We start from the raw sequence: 17,764 nt of genomic DNA, 5'->3' as shown, positions 1-17,764 counted from the left end.
TGTAATCATTTAGTACTATAGTATCTGATCATGTGCTACATGACTGTACCATGGTACCAACACAGTATTTTAGCCACTGTCTTCAAAAACATTTTATACAAGATAAAAATGATTCATGATCTTTACTCATACACTTTTAATTTATTATAGTTTTACAGAAGTTAAAATTGATTTATGTATGTACATTTATTTATGATAGGCTATTTATATTTCATTCTATAACTTATGAACTTATAGCCATCATGAAATAAAGGCATTTTAACTTTTTTTCAACACTAATCGAGTGCCTTGATATATATATATATATATATTTTTACTTATTAGTTACGGGTTCTATTCTACTTAGTTATTGTCAGTGGCCTGCATGTAATTATGCGGGCTTTAGGACCCAGCATCTGCACGCTGCTCCAGTCGTCCATGGCTTTGTATGTTTACAGTGAGAATTGTATGGCAGGAATTTTCTAACATCAAATATTTAAACATAATTTGCATCGATACAAAGGTCCCAATGGAGACAGAGATCCTGTGACACAGGTAAGCCACCAAGTAACTCACTCGGCTTCTAATCATTGTTGTGTTTATCATGTACAGAATCACACTTTTTAAAAGCAAAATGACTGTAACGGCGGCGGCTACTATGTTTCGTTAGTTTAGTTTATTTGAACGACTCACGTGTTTGTTTTAATAATCTGTCGCTGCAGTATATAGCCTAAGCTTACTCACTCACATCGATGATTGTGGGCTGTTCTTCAACAACTTCAAAAGAGTGTTAAAAGTTTCGCGGCGAACTAAAAGTTTATAAAATAAACGTTGAAATTATAACTAATAAAGTTATTTATATACACACACATATATATGATGCATTGTCAAAGGTTAACTCAATGAATTTCGTCGAGGCGTTCTGTCTATTAATATCACAAACTATTGCATTGCAGTTAATCCAGTTCTGTCGTGCTGTTCATTTCAAACTCGGTCATGAAATAATTACAGCTATTCATCTTTTGGTAGTTTAAAATACTCTTGTTTTCGTGGTTGTGCAACTTTTCCTTTTAACTTGGACATATTTAACGCGGTGGATTCGAGCTTCATTTGTGCCACTCAATGACAAAAGGCCTTTATATTAAAGTTCCCTTTCAAACGTACTATAGTAACCATAGTTTCAGTTACACAGTTACAGTAATCTAGTAGCTACAATAAAACTGTCAGCAAATAATATAACTTGATTTTGAAGCTTGAGGCCGAACTAAGTTTAGCTGCTTTATTTTCTGTAAATTTTCTGTGATGTATTTTTTCCAACATTGTTACCAACATTTGCATCATATCTGAATAGTTTAAAACTAATATATTTTGTGTTTTTGCAATTTTCTAACAATAAACATTAGATATTATAAAGTGTAAATTATATAAATTATATATAACCTATATGGTTGGTACCCCAAAGTGCATAGTTACCATGGTAAATAAGGGGCAACAGAATGTCCAATACCAGCCAAAATATGGAAACAATTGGTTGAATTTATGATTTTCATGATTGATTGAAAGTGACAATAATAGGGGCTGTAGAATAATGATTGTGTCAAATAATTTAAACCCTTTTTGGTATTTATTCGATAATCAATTACTGAGCCATTTATTATCAACTAATAATGTTAAATCCAATGTTGGACAATGGACACCACAAGAGCTGCTCAAAACTTTTTCTTTCATGAATACAATTTTCGATTGCTTTCCCATAAACAATGACAATCAATTACGACAGCAACATAAAAACTCAAAAACACAACATATTATCAAACAAACATTATATGGATATACAAAATGAGAGTAAGGGGAGCTGCATGAAACACACACAAGTAAATAGAGTTGCTCAAAATGTAAAAAATGCTTCTCAGGTCTAGTGTTATTTCCACTGTTGGAAATCACATAGAAGGGCTGCCTGCTCTAAAGTAACTAATGCAGCATCGCAGTCAATGACAATGGAAAAATGCATCAGACAGGGGTACACTGGCAGATAATCTATTATTGACCGTGGTTAATGTAACACCCACCCTGTGGATGCTTCGCTTTGTCACATGAATAGCTCGACAGAATGACTCACTTCCTCTTCTCCATCAAACAGAAGCTTGGGTGTCAAATGCAGCCTCGACAAGTGCTTTTTTTCTGGGTGTTTTTTTGATGTTCCGCTACAGCAGTGCAGCTGTGGAATTAGTTACTGAGTGTTCTATTGTTTGTTAGGATGACTTGACAAATCACCAAGGAGCATCTATCTATCTATCTATCTATCTATCTATCTATCTATCTATCTATCTATCTATCTATCTATCTATCTATCTATCTATCTATCTATCAGTCAAATCAATCAATCAATCAATCAATATCTAACTATCTATCTATCTATTTAAACTTGAACCTTTAAACTTAACGTTTTTCTAATTATTTGAAACAATATTTTGTTTTGTGTGATGTGTGTTTCAGTGATTTGGATGGAGTCCTCACGGAGCACAGGGGGTCACTCCCGCGAGTACAAGTTGGTGATGTTAGGAGAGGGTGGTGTGGGCAAAAGTGGTAAGTAACCTAGATCTCTCCCCCTCTCTCTTCTTCTCTCTCTCTGTTCGTCTCTCTGTTGTTGACTTTCTTTCTTTCTTTCTTTCTTTCTTTCTTTCTTTCTTTCTTTCTTTCTTTCTTTCTTTCTTTCTTTCTTTCTTTCTTTCTTTCTTTCTTTCTTTCTTTCTTTCCAAAATCATTTTGTAAAGTTGTAAAGTGCTTTTCACAACACAAATGTATACTGTTATGTCTATGTAATGAAAAATGTCTATAAAAATGTTGTCATCATTCCAAACCTGTATGGGGTTTGTCTGTTGAACACAAAAGATGATATTTAAAAGAATGTTGGTAACCAGACAGTTGACAGTAAACATGGACTTCCATAGTATGTTTGATTACCAACATCCTTCAAAATATATATTTTTTGTGTGTTCAGCAGAAGAAAGAAACTCATAGAGGTTTGGAACAACTTGAGGAAAAGTAAATGATGACAGAATTTTGAACTATCCCTTAAATGCCTTTAAAGGACAAGTTCGGTATTTTACACTTAAAGCCCTGTTTACAGATCGTATCTGATGAAATAGAACGGTTAAGATAAAAATTTGGACACATGCTGCTGTCCCGAGAATTTTAGGTTTATTTCGCTTCCCCCCACCACCCCCACAATGGTTGTCTATATGCACTGGAAGATTCCGTCCTAAAAACACATTAAACTTTCGTTTACAAAGACGTGAAACTCACCGAGTGGTCAGGGGGTGTTCACTGATATGTTCCATCAAAAATCGCTGAAAAAGATGCATTCCAACAGGTTTTATCGTAGTTTTTGTCCAACTCCATTGACTTACTAGGACGTGCTGTGAGACCGCAGCACCTTTACGATATTACTCCGCCGCTTCTTCTTCTGCTTCTTCTGTGTATTCAATGAAATGCCCGTGGTTTGCTTGCAATTGGCAAAGGTGCATTATCGCCACCAACTGGGCTGGAGTGTCTATTATTCAAGCTCTCAACGGAAGAATCACGGGTGTGACGTGTTTGGCAAAATAGGTCCACAAAAGCGAAATAAACCTAAAATTCTCGGGACAGGAGCATGTGTCCAAATTTTTATCTTAACCATTCTATTTCATCAGATACGATCTGTAAACAGGGCTTTAAGTGTAAAATACCGAACTTGTCCTTTAAGTGATGTCTCGGTATAGAAATATTTTTAGAAATTATTTCAACATTGTGATTTCTTTCCTTACTGAGCTTGAAAATTACTCATATTGTGTTTAAGATTTTGGTCAAATAGCCCACCTCTAAGTAGCTTAAAGGTATAGCGGAGGATGTTTTACTTCCTGGTGGGTAGTCTAAACTATTGGTCCTCCTAATTGTCAATCATTCTGGTGAATCAATCAAACTTTTCAAAAAGTGGAGAGGGCGGGTCTTATCTAAAATTTGGAAAGATCCTCCGCTATACCTTTAAAGCTGCAGTAGGTAACTTTTGTAAAAATGTATTTTTTACATATTTGTTAAAACTATCATTATGTCCTGACAGTAGAATATGAGACAGATAATCTGTGAAAAAATCAAGCTCCTCTGGCTCCTCCCAGTGGTCCTATTGCCATTTGCAGAAATACACCGCTCCCGGTCAGAAACAACCAATCAGAGCCAGGAGGAATGTCTTAGCAGTGTCAATCAAGCGTGTACCGCTGATCACACCCCTCTCTTGCACAGCGCGTATCGTCCATCGTTCAAAATCAAGATTGCTGGTGTGCCGCAGCTGTGCGGACAAACAACCAAAACTGCCCATTTCTCGAGTGGCACCAGCTCATACAACAAAGACAGGTAAACCATAAAAGACCGATGACGATAAACAAGCCCGTCGGAGCCCATTGACTCAGTGTCAAAACTCTAGCCGCATAACATACAGATACAATGTCACGCACTGTGCAAAGCAACAATTGAAACCTGCTAATTCACTGGCTTGTCATGTTGCTGAAATAATCTACTAGCAAACCTTATTTAGCATTACATATCGCTAGAATAATTACTTACATACTGTACTGTTAGTTACCGTTATATTATCTTACTAGCTATTTATAACTTATAGAAAGAGTGCAACGTTATAAAGTTACATTACATGTATTGCCAAATTCGTAATGATTTGAGGACCAAGTTTGTATGGGCAGGCCATAGTCAATGTAAAGCATATTGTTGATGTTTCGTCCCTACCAGTGAATGTGTTTATCCGAACTGTTTATCCGCCGTCATTGTTGGCCCTGCTTACTAGCCTGCGCGTTCACGGCAGGCTCCGTTGTGGTGGGGGAGGAGCTGTGGAGGGAGGGCTGTAGCGCAGCAGAGATCAAGGGGGAGTGACCTGTAAGTTGTGCTTGTTCAAATTTTCAGGCTAAGTCAACATTTTCTAAAAACTCCCTTCTGCAGCTTTAAATAGGGAGCTACTAGAAAGTCACTTGATAATGCTAAAACCGCCAGTGATCAAGTCAGAGGTGACTACGGCAAGGAATGACATTTTGATTGTAGTGGCAGAAAAAAAAATCTCTCCCCCACTTTATTCCATCTATCCCCCTTAATTTTTTAAAACGTTCCTCTGTAAGAAATTATATTGTTTTCATAAAGGATATGTAAAGGCTACTGTCACAGTACTACTGTGTGTTTAGGAACAAGCCAACGATCGGGCGTCAGGCAATGTCGGGCCGTTTTTGAGTGTCGACAGACGGCATCGTTTTTTCAGTGTGTTGCGCACCATTGGCTCTATTTGGATGCTGTCGTTTTTGAGTGTCGATTTCAACATGTAGAATCAGCGTCAGGCCGTCGGTGAGAGACAGAACTCTGATTGGCTGTTCAGTTTAGCGAACGAGTCAGTGCACGAGAATAAGAGCAAAAATTATGAAAGCGAGCACAGAAGTCATGACGGCACAGATAGAAGGCTGTTCTAATTTTACGTCATCTTACCTGAGCATTCCACTGCACGAATATTTTCCAAATAACAATAGCAGTGATCAGCATGATTGATATTCAAAACGGTAAGTAAGTGCTGCTTTGTTTATGGTTTGTATACCTGCAGTCTTAGTTTTGCTTTCCCTTTTTGAATGACGAATATATCTGCTTAAATAGAGTTACCTTCTTCACACGCAGGCATAGAACGCGCATGCTAGCTGACAGTCGCCTGTAGTCCTTTCGGTGTGTTCGAGCACAGATTTTTCCCAGACACGAGGCGACAACACAATTGGCTTTCAAGCGCTAGTTCTTTGGTGTCGGTTTGGTCTCCCTACCTTTTGGAGCTTTAAAATTAAAATTTTGAAAACTTTTTAAAGCACTATGAAATATCCATTATGTTATAGATGTTTTTTTTTCTGTGTCAATTTTGTGGAGGCACTCAAAAGCATAAAATTTTTCATTGTGTACTTCACTGGGCGATGACCTTTGATTTAGCCTGCCAAGATATATATATATATATATATATATATCACCAAACGGTGGGGTGGGGGGTTGGGGTAAAGCTTATCTTCATTTCTAATTGATCTTTTTGTTTTAATTATTTTTTGCTCATACAAAAAGACCTGAACCGGAAGCGATGCAACCTGTCTTAGAGACTATGGAAGTTTATTGAGCATAACCCCCATTTGTCACGGTTCTGCAAGAGAGAGAAAGAGAGAGGACCCAGACGCAGAATGAGCAGTGATGTTTTATTGACAAGATTGTACACAGGGCACTACAAGGAGAGTGAGGCGTGACAGTTCAAACAGTTGGGCAGGGCAGGGCAGACGACACGATGACAGGCAGGGAGGATGACCACTGAGACCAGTCCTGGCTGGGTGACAACAGGCTTGAGGACTGCAGAGGAAGAGGCAGCACCAGGTGGGATGATGTTGAGGAAGACAAGGCAAGAACACAAGGAATCAGAGGCTTAATGATCTCTTCAATGTAGCACCAGTCTTACTGCCAGGCAGAGGCTCACAGAACCAGAGGCTTGGCACTTGAGAATCAGACTGCTACCCCAGTCTAGCTGCCAGAGAGTGAGGGTCAGTGGCCAGGAAATGGAAAAACAAGACAAGACACAACAAGATAAAGCAAGACAAGAGAGAAGATAAATGAAACAAGAGGCAAACTAAAACCTGATTTAAATAACTATGGCTAGATAAACTAAATAAACAAATAAAAAAACTAGAAATAAACAACTGTAACTTGCAAACAAAGAATAAAACAAAAGAAAAAACTTGCTGGAAACTAGATTGGCGCTAGCAACGCCAAGGCCATGGGTTTGATTCCCAGGGAAAGCAAGAACTGACAAAATGTAAAATGTGTACCTTGAATGCAATGTAAGTCGCTTTGGATAAAAGCGTCTGCCAAATGCATAAATGTAAATGTAAATGTAGATACTGGTGGTGAAAATCACATGACCAATGACGTCCGAAGCTTCGTTTCACACACACCCATGTGACTGCTTCAAAATCGGATTCAAAAATGCGCGACACAGGGCGTGCCCTCGTGGTTTGTTAAGGTGTATTGCGTTGCATTGAACTGTTTGTTGTAATGCAAGAGTTTATTGTTGCAGTATAAAATATTCCCATTCCATTCATTTACATACATTCTCCTATTGTTTCAAAGGACTGCACTGGTCCCAGTTCAAAACTATTTAAGCACTACCCTCTACCCAAGCACCAGTAATTCTAAAGAACACTTCTTACAATGATCATTAAGCACAAAGCCGCTATAAGCCTTGCCCATCTGGGCTACAATACATTGTTGGTCTGTAGTAGGCTACAGATTTACGATAATCGTGTGAAAGTGTGTGTGTGTGTGTGTGTGTCTTTGTGTGTATGCACCTGCATTTAATTACTTCCTCTATTCATGAGTTTTATTTGTTTACAAACAGGAAAAATGTCCACATCCACAATACAAAATGTGTTCTTTATTGTTTTGAGTTACCTACTGTAGTATATGCATTGGAACAGATTGTTGTCATGTAGCCTATTTAATATATTGATACATTAATTTATTCATCCATCCATTAATTCATTCATTTTTGCTTCTAAGAATAATGCGTTGGTCGATTTTGAAACATTTTGCGACACAGCACTTTCCTTCACTTTCACCAGCTGAGGTCCTTGTCGAGCTCTGATTTGAAAAGCTTTGAGCAATGAACCGTTGTCCGATGCAATTGTGTTGAATGCTTCGCTGGTTATGCATATGGCCAACACAAAGAAAGACAAAGCTATGTGCTCAGGCACAAGACAAACAAGGAAACATTAAACAGTGACAAAACAGACAAGACTGTCAGGGCAGGACCCTGACACAATTTGGCTCTTCTTAAAAAAATAGTTTGGGCTTCTCTGGATTACTGTCTGTGACATCACAGTTCATAATGGGGTTTGGGACTGTGTGCAAAGATGGCAGATTTGAAGCTGAGCAACTGACCACTGAGAATGCTAATGCATAACTCTCCTCAGATATTATGGACCCCTTTGGTCAGACTGATTGAAATGCTCAAACAAAAAGCAATGTTGAAAGTGCTTCAAAATCACAATTTTCACACTTTTTGGGGAAATCAAGTGTCTTGCTTATAGATGACACATAAACCCGCCTCCCCTCACTCACGCGTTTCATTTGCTCCGGATCAAAATTGTTGGTGTTACAGGGCTTGAATTCCGTGCACGCACATAAAGCAGCCTCTCAGTACTAAATTGAGTTATTTTTCGCAGCTTATTGCACTTAAACAGTCAATTACACACAAAATAATGTCAAAATGCCGTCAATTATTCACGTAAACTCAGTCAGTTGTGTTTTAAGAGAACAGTTGAGAGAGATACATCATAATGGGTCTGTGCGTCAGGTCTTAAAGTGGCAGCAGCCTAATATACCTGCTGCCAAATAATGAGAGAATATTCAAAATATTTATATGGCAGTTTTTCCTCATGGTACCGATGTCAAAATTGTGGCCAGTGAAAATGCTGAGTGGCTAGTAATTTTGGAAAATCAATTGCCACAGTGGCTGGTGTGAAAAAAAAAAAGTTAATGTCTAGCCCTGATTGTCTATGCTACATTACAGCATTGGCAAGTTAATATGATCATAATTTAAAATAATGGAAATTATCATTTTTTAAAAACATTTTCATACAAATTCTTTCATGTTATCTTCCCCACACGATAACATGAAATGTTTTCGTGTGATTGACCCTTGTGTCTAATTTCTTCATGCTCTTTGATTGGGATATTTTCCTCCGTTCTCTTTCACTGCAGCCCATTATTGTGGTCAGACAGTGGGCTGGTTTACAGTTGTAGACATACAGTCCCTGGCAGCCAGACAATAAAAGTGTGGGTGTTGGCTCAGTGCTTCAGTCTGGTCGTTATGAAGGCGCAGGTGCTTAGCAACTTCCTTCGCCTCCAGGAGTCTGTTGCCTAGGAGATGAGCAGGAGGTCACCTGGTGAGGATGCATGAGCTTTGCTCTCCTTGTTTGAGAGTGCACTGCTGAAGGTTCTTTAGGGTGACTGATATTCTCTCTTTATATCGCTGTATCCATGGGAACAGAGCAGAGAGCGCATACAGAGCAAATACATGCCGACAGCAGGGTGTGTTTGCTCCGCATGAGGGAGGAGGAGGAGATGTTTACACTCCTCTTGTTGTATTTCATGATACCACAATTGTGTAAGAACTCTGCTTTCTCTTTGTCTCACAGCTATCATCATGCAGTTTATAAGTCACAGATTTCCTGAGGATCATGATCCTACTATCGGTGAGGAAATATCTAACGTCGTCTTAACTTAACAGTTAATTATTATATTACATTTCATATTGATATCGTGTTACATTTTTGTGACCTCACTGGTATAGATGAGCAAAGAATTAAGGTGAATTCAGGATGACTGTCATAAAGTGGCCCAGTGAGTCTTAGCCTAGATGGATGACATATTTAATTTGATGCAAATTAAATGAATACATATAAATACATACATATATATATATATATATATATATATATATATATATATATATATATATATTTTAAGGTTGTAATAATTTCTGCTATCCAAGTTGAATGAGCAACCTGAGCAACCAGTCATTTTTGGTAGTGTCACAGAAATTACACATTTTATGTTTGAGGTGATGTCAGATTTATTCTTACAATGTAAAGTGGGTATTTTACAAGGCATTTTTTTGTGTTTTTTTTGCTATGTTGAATCTATTTTGCTGTCTCTGTCTCATAAACCGTTCAAAAGTTTGGGGTCGGTAAGATTTTTTTACATTTTAGAAAGAAGTATCTAATGCTCACCAAGGCTGAATTAATCGCACACTTATCGTGGAATTAAGCATTCACTATTTATCTTTTTAACACGTTCATTTTGTCATCATTTGCTATATCCATCAAAATTTCTATATCCATCAAAGTAAACCATTAGATTGAAAGGTGATTCTCACAAAACTGTGTTTTCTGCACATTTTTTTAGGTGTCTTTCCAAAAAAGGACACCTGGAGACTCCGACAGGACACCAAATAACCAAATGATAAGGAGTCCAAATAGCTAATTCATACATTTATGCACAATAAAGCACCCATAAAAAAATTAAAAAAACATTACAGAGAAAAAGAAAACTTTTCAGAATTCACAGTATAGTATGTGTACAGTGCAACAGCAAAGAGCTTGTTTGCATTTTAGACAAGTCAAGTTGCGATATCGAACAGAACCACATGGTGATGTCAAATAAAAACCTAAACCATCCGCCTTGACCTGACTGCTTATTCAGTACATGGATCCATTCAGAATTACTAAACACAGCAACATACACATGACAAATCAAAACATTATACTGAATGTGTGTGGAAACAACATGAATGTACTGAAATGTGTCGGTGCATAAATACAATGTGCGATCAGTGCGTCAATGTGCATTGAAAACTTAACACAGAAGAAAAATTGAAATTAAGAAAAGAATAAAAAAATGTCCTCCTACCAAAGTTACAGGTGTTTGCGCCATTGTAGATGCTCAGTGTGATAAACTCCTGACTTCTAAGATCATGTAACTGCGTGACATAAATTCCGTTCAGTAATTTATTTGCAGAAAATTATTTTTAATGAATCACATGCGTTAACGTTGACAGCCCTAATATATGTACAGTATACAGTATATATATATATATATATATATATATATATATATATATATATATATATATATATATATATATATATATTACTGACCCCAAACTTTTGAACAGTAGTGCCTATTCTGTCTTTACTAAATGTTTCAGTTGAGCTGTTTAATGTTGTTGCGATCTCTCATCAACCATTGCATTATGTTCACGCATGTGTTTTTACTGTTTTTAGAGGATGCCTATAAAACACAGATCCGCATTGATGATGAGCCAGCAAACCTGGACATCTTGGACACAGCAGGACAGGTAGGCGGGAGGGGTGTTGTGATAAAGATGAGCACATGAAAAACAAAACAAAAATCAGACAGACAGTGAAGTGCAACAACCTCTGTTGTAAAGTTTAGTGAAGTCAAGTCATCTTAAAACTCTATTTTGCAGACTGTAAGAGGGTCGTTCTCTTTCAACAATATATCTCACTTCCCCTTTTCTGTTTTCGTCTTTGCGGCCGTCACTTCACAAGACACACTTAGGCACAATGTTTCTCTCTGAGTCAGCTGCTTTTTCCTCATTGGATCACTCAACACTATAATAAAATACATTAGTCATCTCATCACGAGTTTAATGAAATTTTGCCTACAGAATAATAATCTAGTTTACGTTTCAATTGGTAACATGGAATTCAAGGAATGTTTCATAATGCATCTGTGGCATAATGTCAATTAAGTCAGAAATCTTGACCTATACTAATCACATGTTTAAAATAATAAATAAATCCTTGTTCACAGGAATGCACTATGAGGCCAAAAGTATAGACACAAGACTTAAAGGGATAGTTCACTTTGAAATAAATTTTTGGTATGTTTTAGCTTACCTCAAGGGCATCCAAGATGTAGGTGTCTTTTTTTCCGCAGTAGTTTCAATTTTGATATTTTTAGGTCAAACCGTTCTTGTCTGTCAGTCATATAATGCAGGTCTATGGTCACTGTCTCAAAGAGCATGCACAGAGTCCAAATTAAAACTATTCCCCATCGTCCAAATTAAACAATTCCCCATCGTAAGTACACATTGATGGCCTAAGACACGAAACGAGCGGTTTGTGTGAGAAAACGAACAGTATTTATATCGTTTTTACCTCTTGTACACAGCCACGTCCAAGTGATCTGAGAGCGCGGGCGGGTATAGATATATACAATAGAATTCGCATTGGCTACTGCAGTTCATTGGAACAAAAAAATAATACAGCTTACACATTTACCCAAATTATCATACGCCTGTTTAACCGAAGTTAATTTGGGTGGGTTTCTCCATTTCAATGTAACTTCTCTCTTTTACGGCCGTGACGAGAACGTCGGTCTCCTCGGGTGTGAACCGCTCCTGGCGCGCGCCTGGCAAATCCGCCGGTATAATAGCAATCCGCTATGGAAAAAGCGCGTCTGCTCTTAAAGGGAATGTGAGATGACGCTCTGATTGGTTTATTTCACGTTACGCCCAAACCACACCTATGAATAATGAAGCTACTTCAGATCAACCCCTTTTAGATTTGCGCCTGGCGCAAGAGTCATTTATCCCGCCGGGAAAATAGCAACAGCGCCGAGACCCTCCCACAAAGTTACTTGCGCTTTGCGCTTGACACTTGCGTTTCAGATCGTTAAAATAGGGCCCTATATGTTGATGTATGATGTATCAAATATAATACTCAAAGAAAAACAATATGACCAAACTTTTCTTTCATGTTTTTATATATTTTGTCTAGAGGTTAACAAACGGTTCCATTTATATATAAAAAATAAGCTTTTTCTTAAGTTAGGTTTACAGGGTTAATATGAGATTAATCTAATTAACATTATGTATTTACCCAATAGACTTCCATTGTAAATGAATAACTATAAATATGATTTTTGTTGGTTTACAACTTGAGGGAGGAGTTGAAACTGTCTGTGGTAATCGACAACATGCCATAAATGTTCTTGACTGAGCTGCATTGATTGATGCATTGATCTTTGGATTAATATTTCTGTAATTTATGGACAAGGCCTCATGTATTTGTCTCAAACCAGGCGGAGTTCACAGCGATGCGTGATCAGTACATGCGAGCAGGAGAAGGTTTCATCATCTCGTACTCCATCACGGATCGCCGCAGTTTCCAGGAGGCACGGCACTTTAAGCAGCTGATCTACCGTGTGAGACGCACCGTGGACACCCCCGTCGTACTGGTGGGAAACAAGTCTGACCTGGCCCATCTCAGACAGGTGAGAAAATTTACCGGAAACCCCTGTACCTATAGAAATATTCACAATTGGATTTTGCATTGTTGCAGAACATGAGCTCTGTGACCAACATAAGTTTATGATTCTTACACATTTTGTTAATCATGATAATCTTCACAAATTAAAGGGATACTTCACCTCTGGAAAGATGAATGTGTATTTAAAATAGGTCATTTATGTAGAAGAAATGTGAAGAAATCTTTGAATTTGGAGCTTTCTAGACTGAGAAAAGCCAGAAAATGTATTTTTGGCTTATGTGGATGAAAGACAACAACTCCCAGAATGCACTTGCTTCGCTGCTCTACGAGGCCACGCCTACCGGTTAGAGAGCGCAGTTGAAAACAACAAGGTTAGGCTACTAGTGAGTCTCCGTGACGAGTTTGCCCGGGATATCGAGATCGCCCAAAATGTCCGGGATTCGGCTTTTGCCATTCATCATGTTTACTGTGGCGAGCAGGACGAGGCTGAGAGCTGCGGGAGAACGGCGCGAGGCCGGTGGCGTCATTACTGAGACGCACCGGTCTCCTATCTCTCACAGAGGAGCGGGAATTTTCTTAGCAATGTTAAAACGCACATCAGCCGATCACTTGTTTAGCGTTCATGTAAACACTACATTCAGATTCACCAATCGGAATGAATTCAGTTAGATTGAAACAAAAGGTGTGCATGTAAACAATGAATGGCGACTGCAGAAAGCAAAAGCCGAATCCCGGACATTTTGGACAATCTCGACGGCTGGACATGTCCGGGAAAAAGAGGATGGTAACCCCTACTACTCAGCTTTCTCCACAGATCAAGAGCCTGCTAGCTTAGCTTCCAAAGAAAGACGGCTGAAACTATGTGTACATTCACTATGTGAGTGAGATCCCACCCTCTATGGGCGGGTTGAAAACATGCGGGACAGCCCCTACTACTGGCTGTAGTCTTTAGCCTCTGGTCAAAAAATCCTCAGATGACGCAAAATTACGATTTTTGCGTCATCAGAGGATTTTTTCCAGACAAAAAATACATAAATCTCTCATCTCAGGGGGATATGAGGGTGGAAAGCACGGTAATTAGAAAATACTACAGGTTTTCTACTAATACAAAGCTTAATGCTAAATCCTGAAGTATCCCTTTAACACAACTTTAATGAATTTTGAATTCTAAAGTAAAAATCTAAACCTAGGCTCTGAACGAACTACACTACGGTTGCATGACTTCAAAGTCACTCTCTTTCAGTCTTCATTTCAAAACATTTTCCCTGAAAGTGTGAATTGGAATATAACAAGAGTGTGATTATAAACACAGCGAGGCTGTAAAAAGCGGACTGGTGAGTAAATGAGTTTAAGCTGTTCAACGTGATGATGTTTAATGTCCCAGACAACCTCTTTAGTCCCATTTGGAAATTGGATAGCAACTGTCTTTTTCAAGATAAGTAAAATCACAGGGATATTACTGATGTATTTTATGTTGTAGAATTAAACATTAAAAAAGATTGTGCTTGTGTTAACCACATACCTTATTTCAGACATTTAACAAAAAAACAAAAGAAAAACATTTAAAAAACTCATTGACTTCAGGACGATGGAACCGGAAGTGCTCAAATGCAACTCATTTTCAGGCTTTGGCCAACAAAAAAAATAGTTGGAGCTTTTCTTATCCAGCTGGAAGGGTACCATTTATGAGGAGCAATTTAAACTGTTCCACCAGTGCATAGTATTGGATTATTGTATTTTGACTAGGACTTTAATCTTTTAAATTTTTAAGTCATCTTTCAAAGTCATTGCACTGAAGGTAATTTTTCTGTTCTCAGCTCCATCCATGTTCTCTCTGTCTTTATGATGTCTCCATTTCCTGCCACAGGGAAGAATCCCTAATGCACAATGCTGCCACCTCCATGCTTCACTGTAGGGATGATGTGTTATTGTGATGTGCTCTGTTTAATATGCGCCAAACACAGTCTAGCATTGTGCTGTATGAGAAGAACACAGAATCTTCCTGGCCTTCACATGCCTTTGGGCAAACTCTGGCCAAGATACCATGAGTTCTTCACTCTTTCGTACTAGCATCTCTGTCATGGAAGACTGTAACTTCTAAAGAGTCGCTGTAGGCTTCTTGATGGCCTCTCTTACAAAGGTTCTTATTGGCTGTATACATGATTTGGTAACACTTTAGGTCCAATTCCCACTACTAACTAGTTTCTTATCAGCATGCATATTACTAGGATATTGGTTGTTTGTTAGTACTTATAAAGCACATATTAATGCCTTATTCTGCACACTGAACAACCAATTCTAGAATCGCCACCACAGTGGTTGTGAGGGCGTTGCTGTGTGGTTGCTAGATAGTGGTTGAGAAAATTAACATTAACAGATTAATAAATGCTGTGAAAGTGTTTTATAGTATTCATATATTTGGGTAACACTTTATTTTACAGTGTCCTTGTTACATATGTTACATGTGCTTACCATAGTAATAACAGTCATTTATGCATAATTACATGAAACTAACCCTCAAACAAACCCTAATCCTACCCTAACCCTAAAGTAAGTACATGTAGTTGCTTAATATTACTCAGTACTTAAATATATAATTACACTGTAACAATGACACTTTAAAATAAAGTGTAACCTATTTTTGTACTTTTGTGTATAGTATATATAAACACTAACACTGTATACTACCTTTCAAAAGTTTAAGGTCAGTAAGATTTTTAAAAGAAATTAAGACATCAATATGTTATAAAAGGTTTCTGATTTAAATGAAATGCTGTTCTTTTTAGTTATCAAAGTTTACTAAAAGTTTACTTTTAGTTACACAAAAATTAATTGAAATTAATACAAAATGTTGTTCAAAAGAAGTAATAAAAAAAAAGGTTTTTGCAAAACTTTTATAAACTTTTTCATATATATTTACTATTGTTCTACATGTATTTATTTACTTTGTCCTTACACTTTCAGGTGTCTGTCGAAGAGGGCAAACAGTTGGCGAGAGAGTTCCAGTGCCCGTTTTTTGAGACCTCCGCAGCGTTCCGTTATTACATCGACGAGGTGTTTGCCGCACTGGTGCGTCAGATCCGCCAGCGTGAGGCCGAGATGGTGCGGGGAAGCGAGAGGAAAACCCGACGCAGCCATTCTTTCTGGAGTCGCCTTAAAGCCCCCTTCCATAAGAAACAGCAGTCCGAGCACTGAGAGAGCCACAGAGAAGGGCATGTTCGAAAACCGTGGCCTTCCAGATGATGGTTCTCTCACCTACAGCTGTATTAGTCCCACCTCTTTCAGATGGTTTGGGAACTGTATTTATAGTTCATATTTGATTGTTTGCAATGATGCACTCCCAATCATTTTGGTTAGACTACAACCCTCACTGTGCAGGACACACTCACTTTGCAGGATTTACTGATATTAGAGATTAAGAAAGAAATATTAAACTTGACAGTAGTTTTTTTTTCTTTTCTTTTTATACTTTGTGAAAGTGAATGTCAGGGGGAATGTTGTACCTCATTTTAACTGATGGGAATGTAAGAAACAGGGCATGGAAGGATTTGCCACACGTGTTTTGAAAAGGCTGAAGTGAAGAGAGGTAAGGTCATGTCAGAGATTTGCTTGCAGGAAAATATGAAGGTCAAATGAGTTTAAGAGAGCAAAGAGCATGTGCAGAGTAGAAAGAAAGAGCGAAGTGTGTGCAGAGGTTGGTAAATAGGCAAGGGTTTATGGTAGAAATATTAATCTGCCAGTATATTGAGTACTGTAAACCAATCCTTTAACATGGCTGTAGTTCTGTTAGATGCATTTTAAAAAAAATTGCTGTAGTTTTAAAATTAAAATAAGGGTTTGATTTTAACTCTTATTTATAGCTTTTCAAAAGCTACATCTCATAATAACATGTCTGGGTCACATTTTAAATGTATAAAAAAAGTTAATTAAAAAAAAGTAGCCTGTTTTTTTTATTAAAGTAGCCTGTTTAAGATCATTAAGAACTGTTTAAGATTATTTAGACCATTGGTTGCATTGTGAAAATATTTTCCTTATAATTGGAAGCACATTTCCCTCCCAATTCTCATTTACTTAATGTGCCGGGATGTTTTACTTTTGAGTTTATAGTTCTCATTATTATCAGTGGAGATTCGTATTAGATTCTCATTACTGTAATACAGTAATATTGTACAATTTAAATATAGATTTCATTCATATTACAGTAACAATAATTTTTTTTTTTGCATTATGGGTAATGCAAATTTAAAAGGGGGAATTGCTTTATTGTCATAAAAATAATGTCACAATGCAAAAATGCTTCTAAAAAGCCATAATCTTGAATCAAAATATAATTTATTATCTTAAATAGGACTTGGACATGTTCTTGAAGGTTCTGTGAGATTCAGTGCGTTTGATGGGAACTGAGCTGCACGATGTAGCTGCAAAATACACTGTATGAATGACTTTGTGAAATCTTGCTGAGCAAAATTCAGGTCCACCTTTAAGCACATTAACAGAATTACTAACTTGATTACGATGGAAAGCAAAATGATTTCCTTTTTACACAGGGTAATTTTTATTCCAGTGGTTTCTGTAGTCAATGTCGGAAATTAAACACCTTAATGTGGCTTATGAAGGTGAGTCCTTATCTGGATTTCCTTGTTCACATGCTGTGCACTTACTACGCATCAAATTTGAATGGTATGTCTGTTCATTTTGGCATTTCATGGAAAATTCATGTTAATACTTTTTTTTTTTGTGATTATTAGATTTTATTTTAAATTTTTAACCAGAATGTTTTTTACTATATTTTCCTTTATTTATTGTCATCTGAGATTCTCAAATAAAAATCACTTTACCAATCTATTAAAGAGTCTGATTATTTTTATTATTATTATTTCTTC

General features: G+C 37.4%; 1 protein-coding gene across 2 annotated transcripts; it reads left to right on the top strand.

Moving 5' to 3' along the window:
• Nucleotides 1–383: 383 nt before the first annotated feature.
• On the top strand, nt 384–17,731 carry rit1 (Ras-like without CAAX 1). 2 transcript variants are annotated; one of them, XR_014210387.1, is made up of 7 exons: nt 384–534; nt 2,476–2,565; nt 9,222–9,278; nt 10,869–10,942; nt 12,694–12,885; nt 15,846–17,048; nt 17,084–17,731. XR_014210387.1 is itself a non-coding variant. In XM_082185369.1 (6 exons), exons 2-6 carry the CDS (start codon nt 2,484–2,486, stop codon nt 16,074–16,076), a joined length of 636 nt encoding a protein of 211 aa, XP_082041495.1. In that variant the 5' UTR covers nt 384–534; nt 2,476–2,483; the 3' UTR covers nt 16,077–17,054. The 2 variants fall into 2 exon arrangements, 1 of the variants encoding a protein (XP_082041495.1); XM_082185369.1 differs by lacking the exon at nt 17,084–17,731 and having other exon boundaries at nt 15,846–17,054.
• The last annotated feature ends 33 nt before the right edge of the window (nt 17,732–17,764 follow it).

Source organism: Leuciscus leuciscus, assembly GCF_965113295.1.
Source record: "Leuciscus leuciscus genome assembly, chromosome: 12".
Classification (NCBI taxonomy): domain Eukaryota; kingdom Metazoa; phylum Chordata; class Actinopteri; order Cypriniformes; family Leuciscidae; genus Leuciscus; species Leuciscus leuciscus.
Note: the sequence above shows the minus strand (reverse complement) of the source record. Positions and strands in the feature narration are given on the sequence as shown.

Coding starts and splice junctions, on each gene's coding strand:
- rit1 (XM_082185369.1), top strand. CDS start 2,484: ATGGAGTCCTCACGGAGCACAGGGGGTCACTCCCGCGAGTACAAGTTG. Junction 9,279..10,868: donor GGATCATGATCCTACTATCG/GTGAGGAAATAT, acceptor TACTGTTTTTAG/AGGATGCCTATAAAACACAG. Junction 10,943..12,693: donor TCTTGGACACAGCAGGACAG/GTAGGCGGGAGG, acceptor GTCTCAAACCAG/GCGGAGTTCACAGCGATGCG.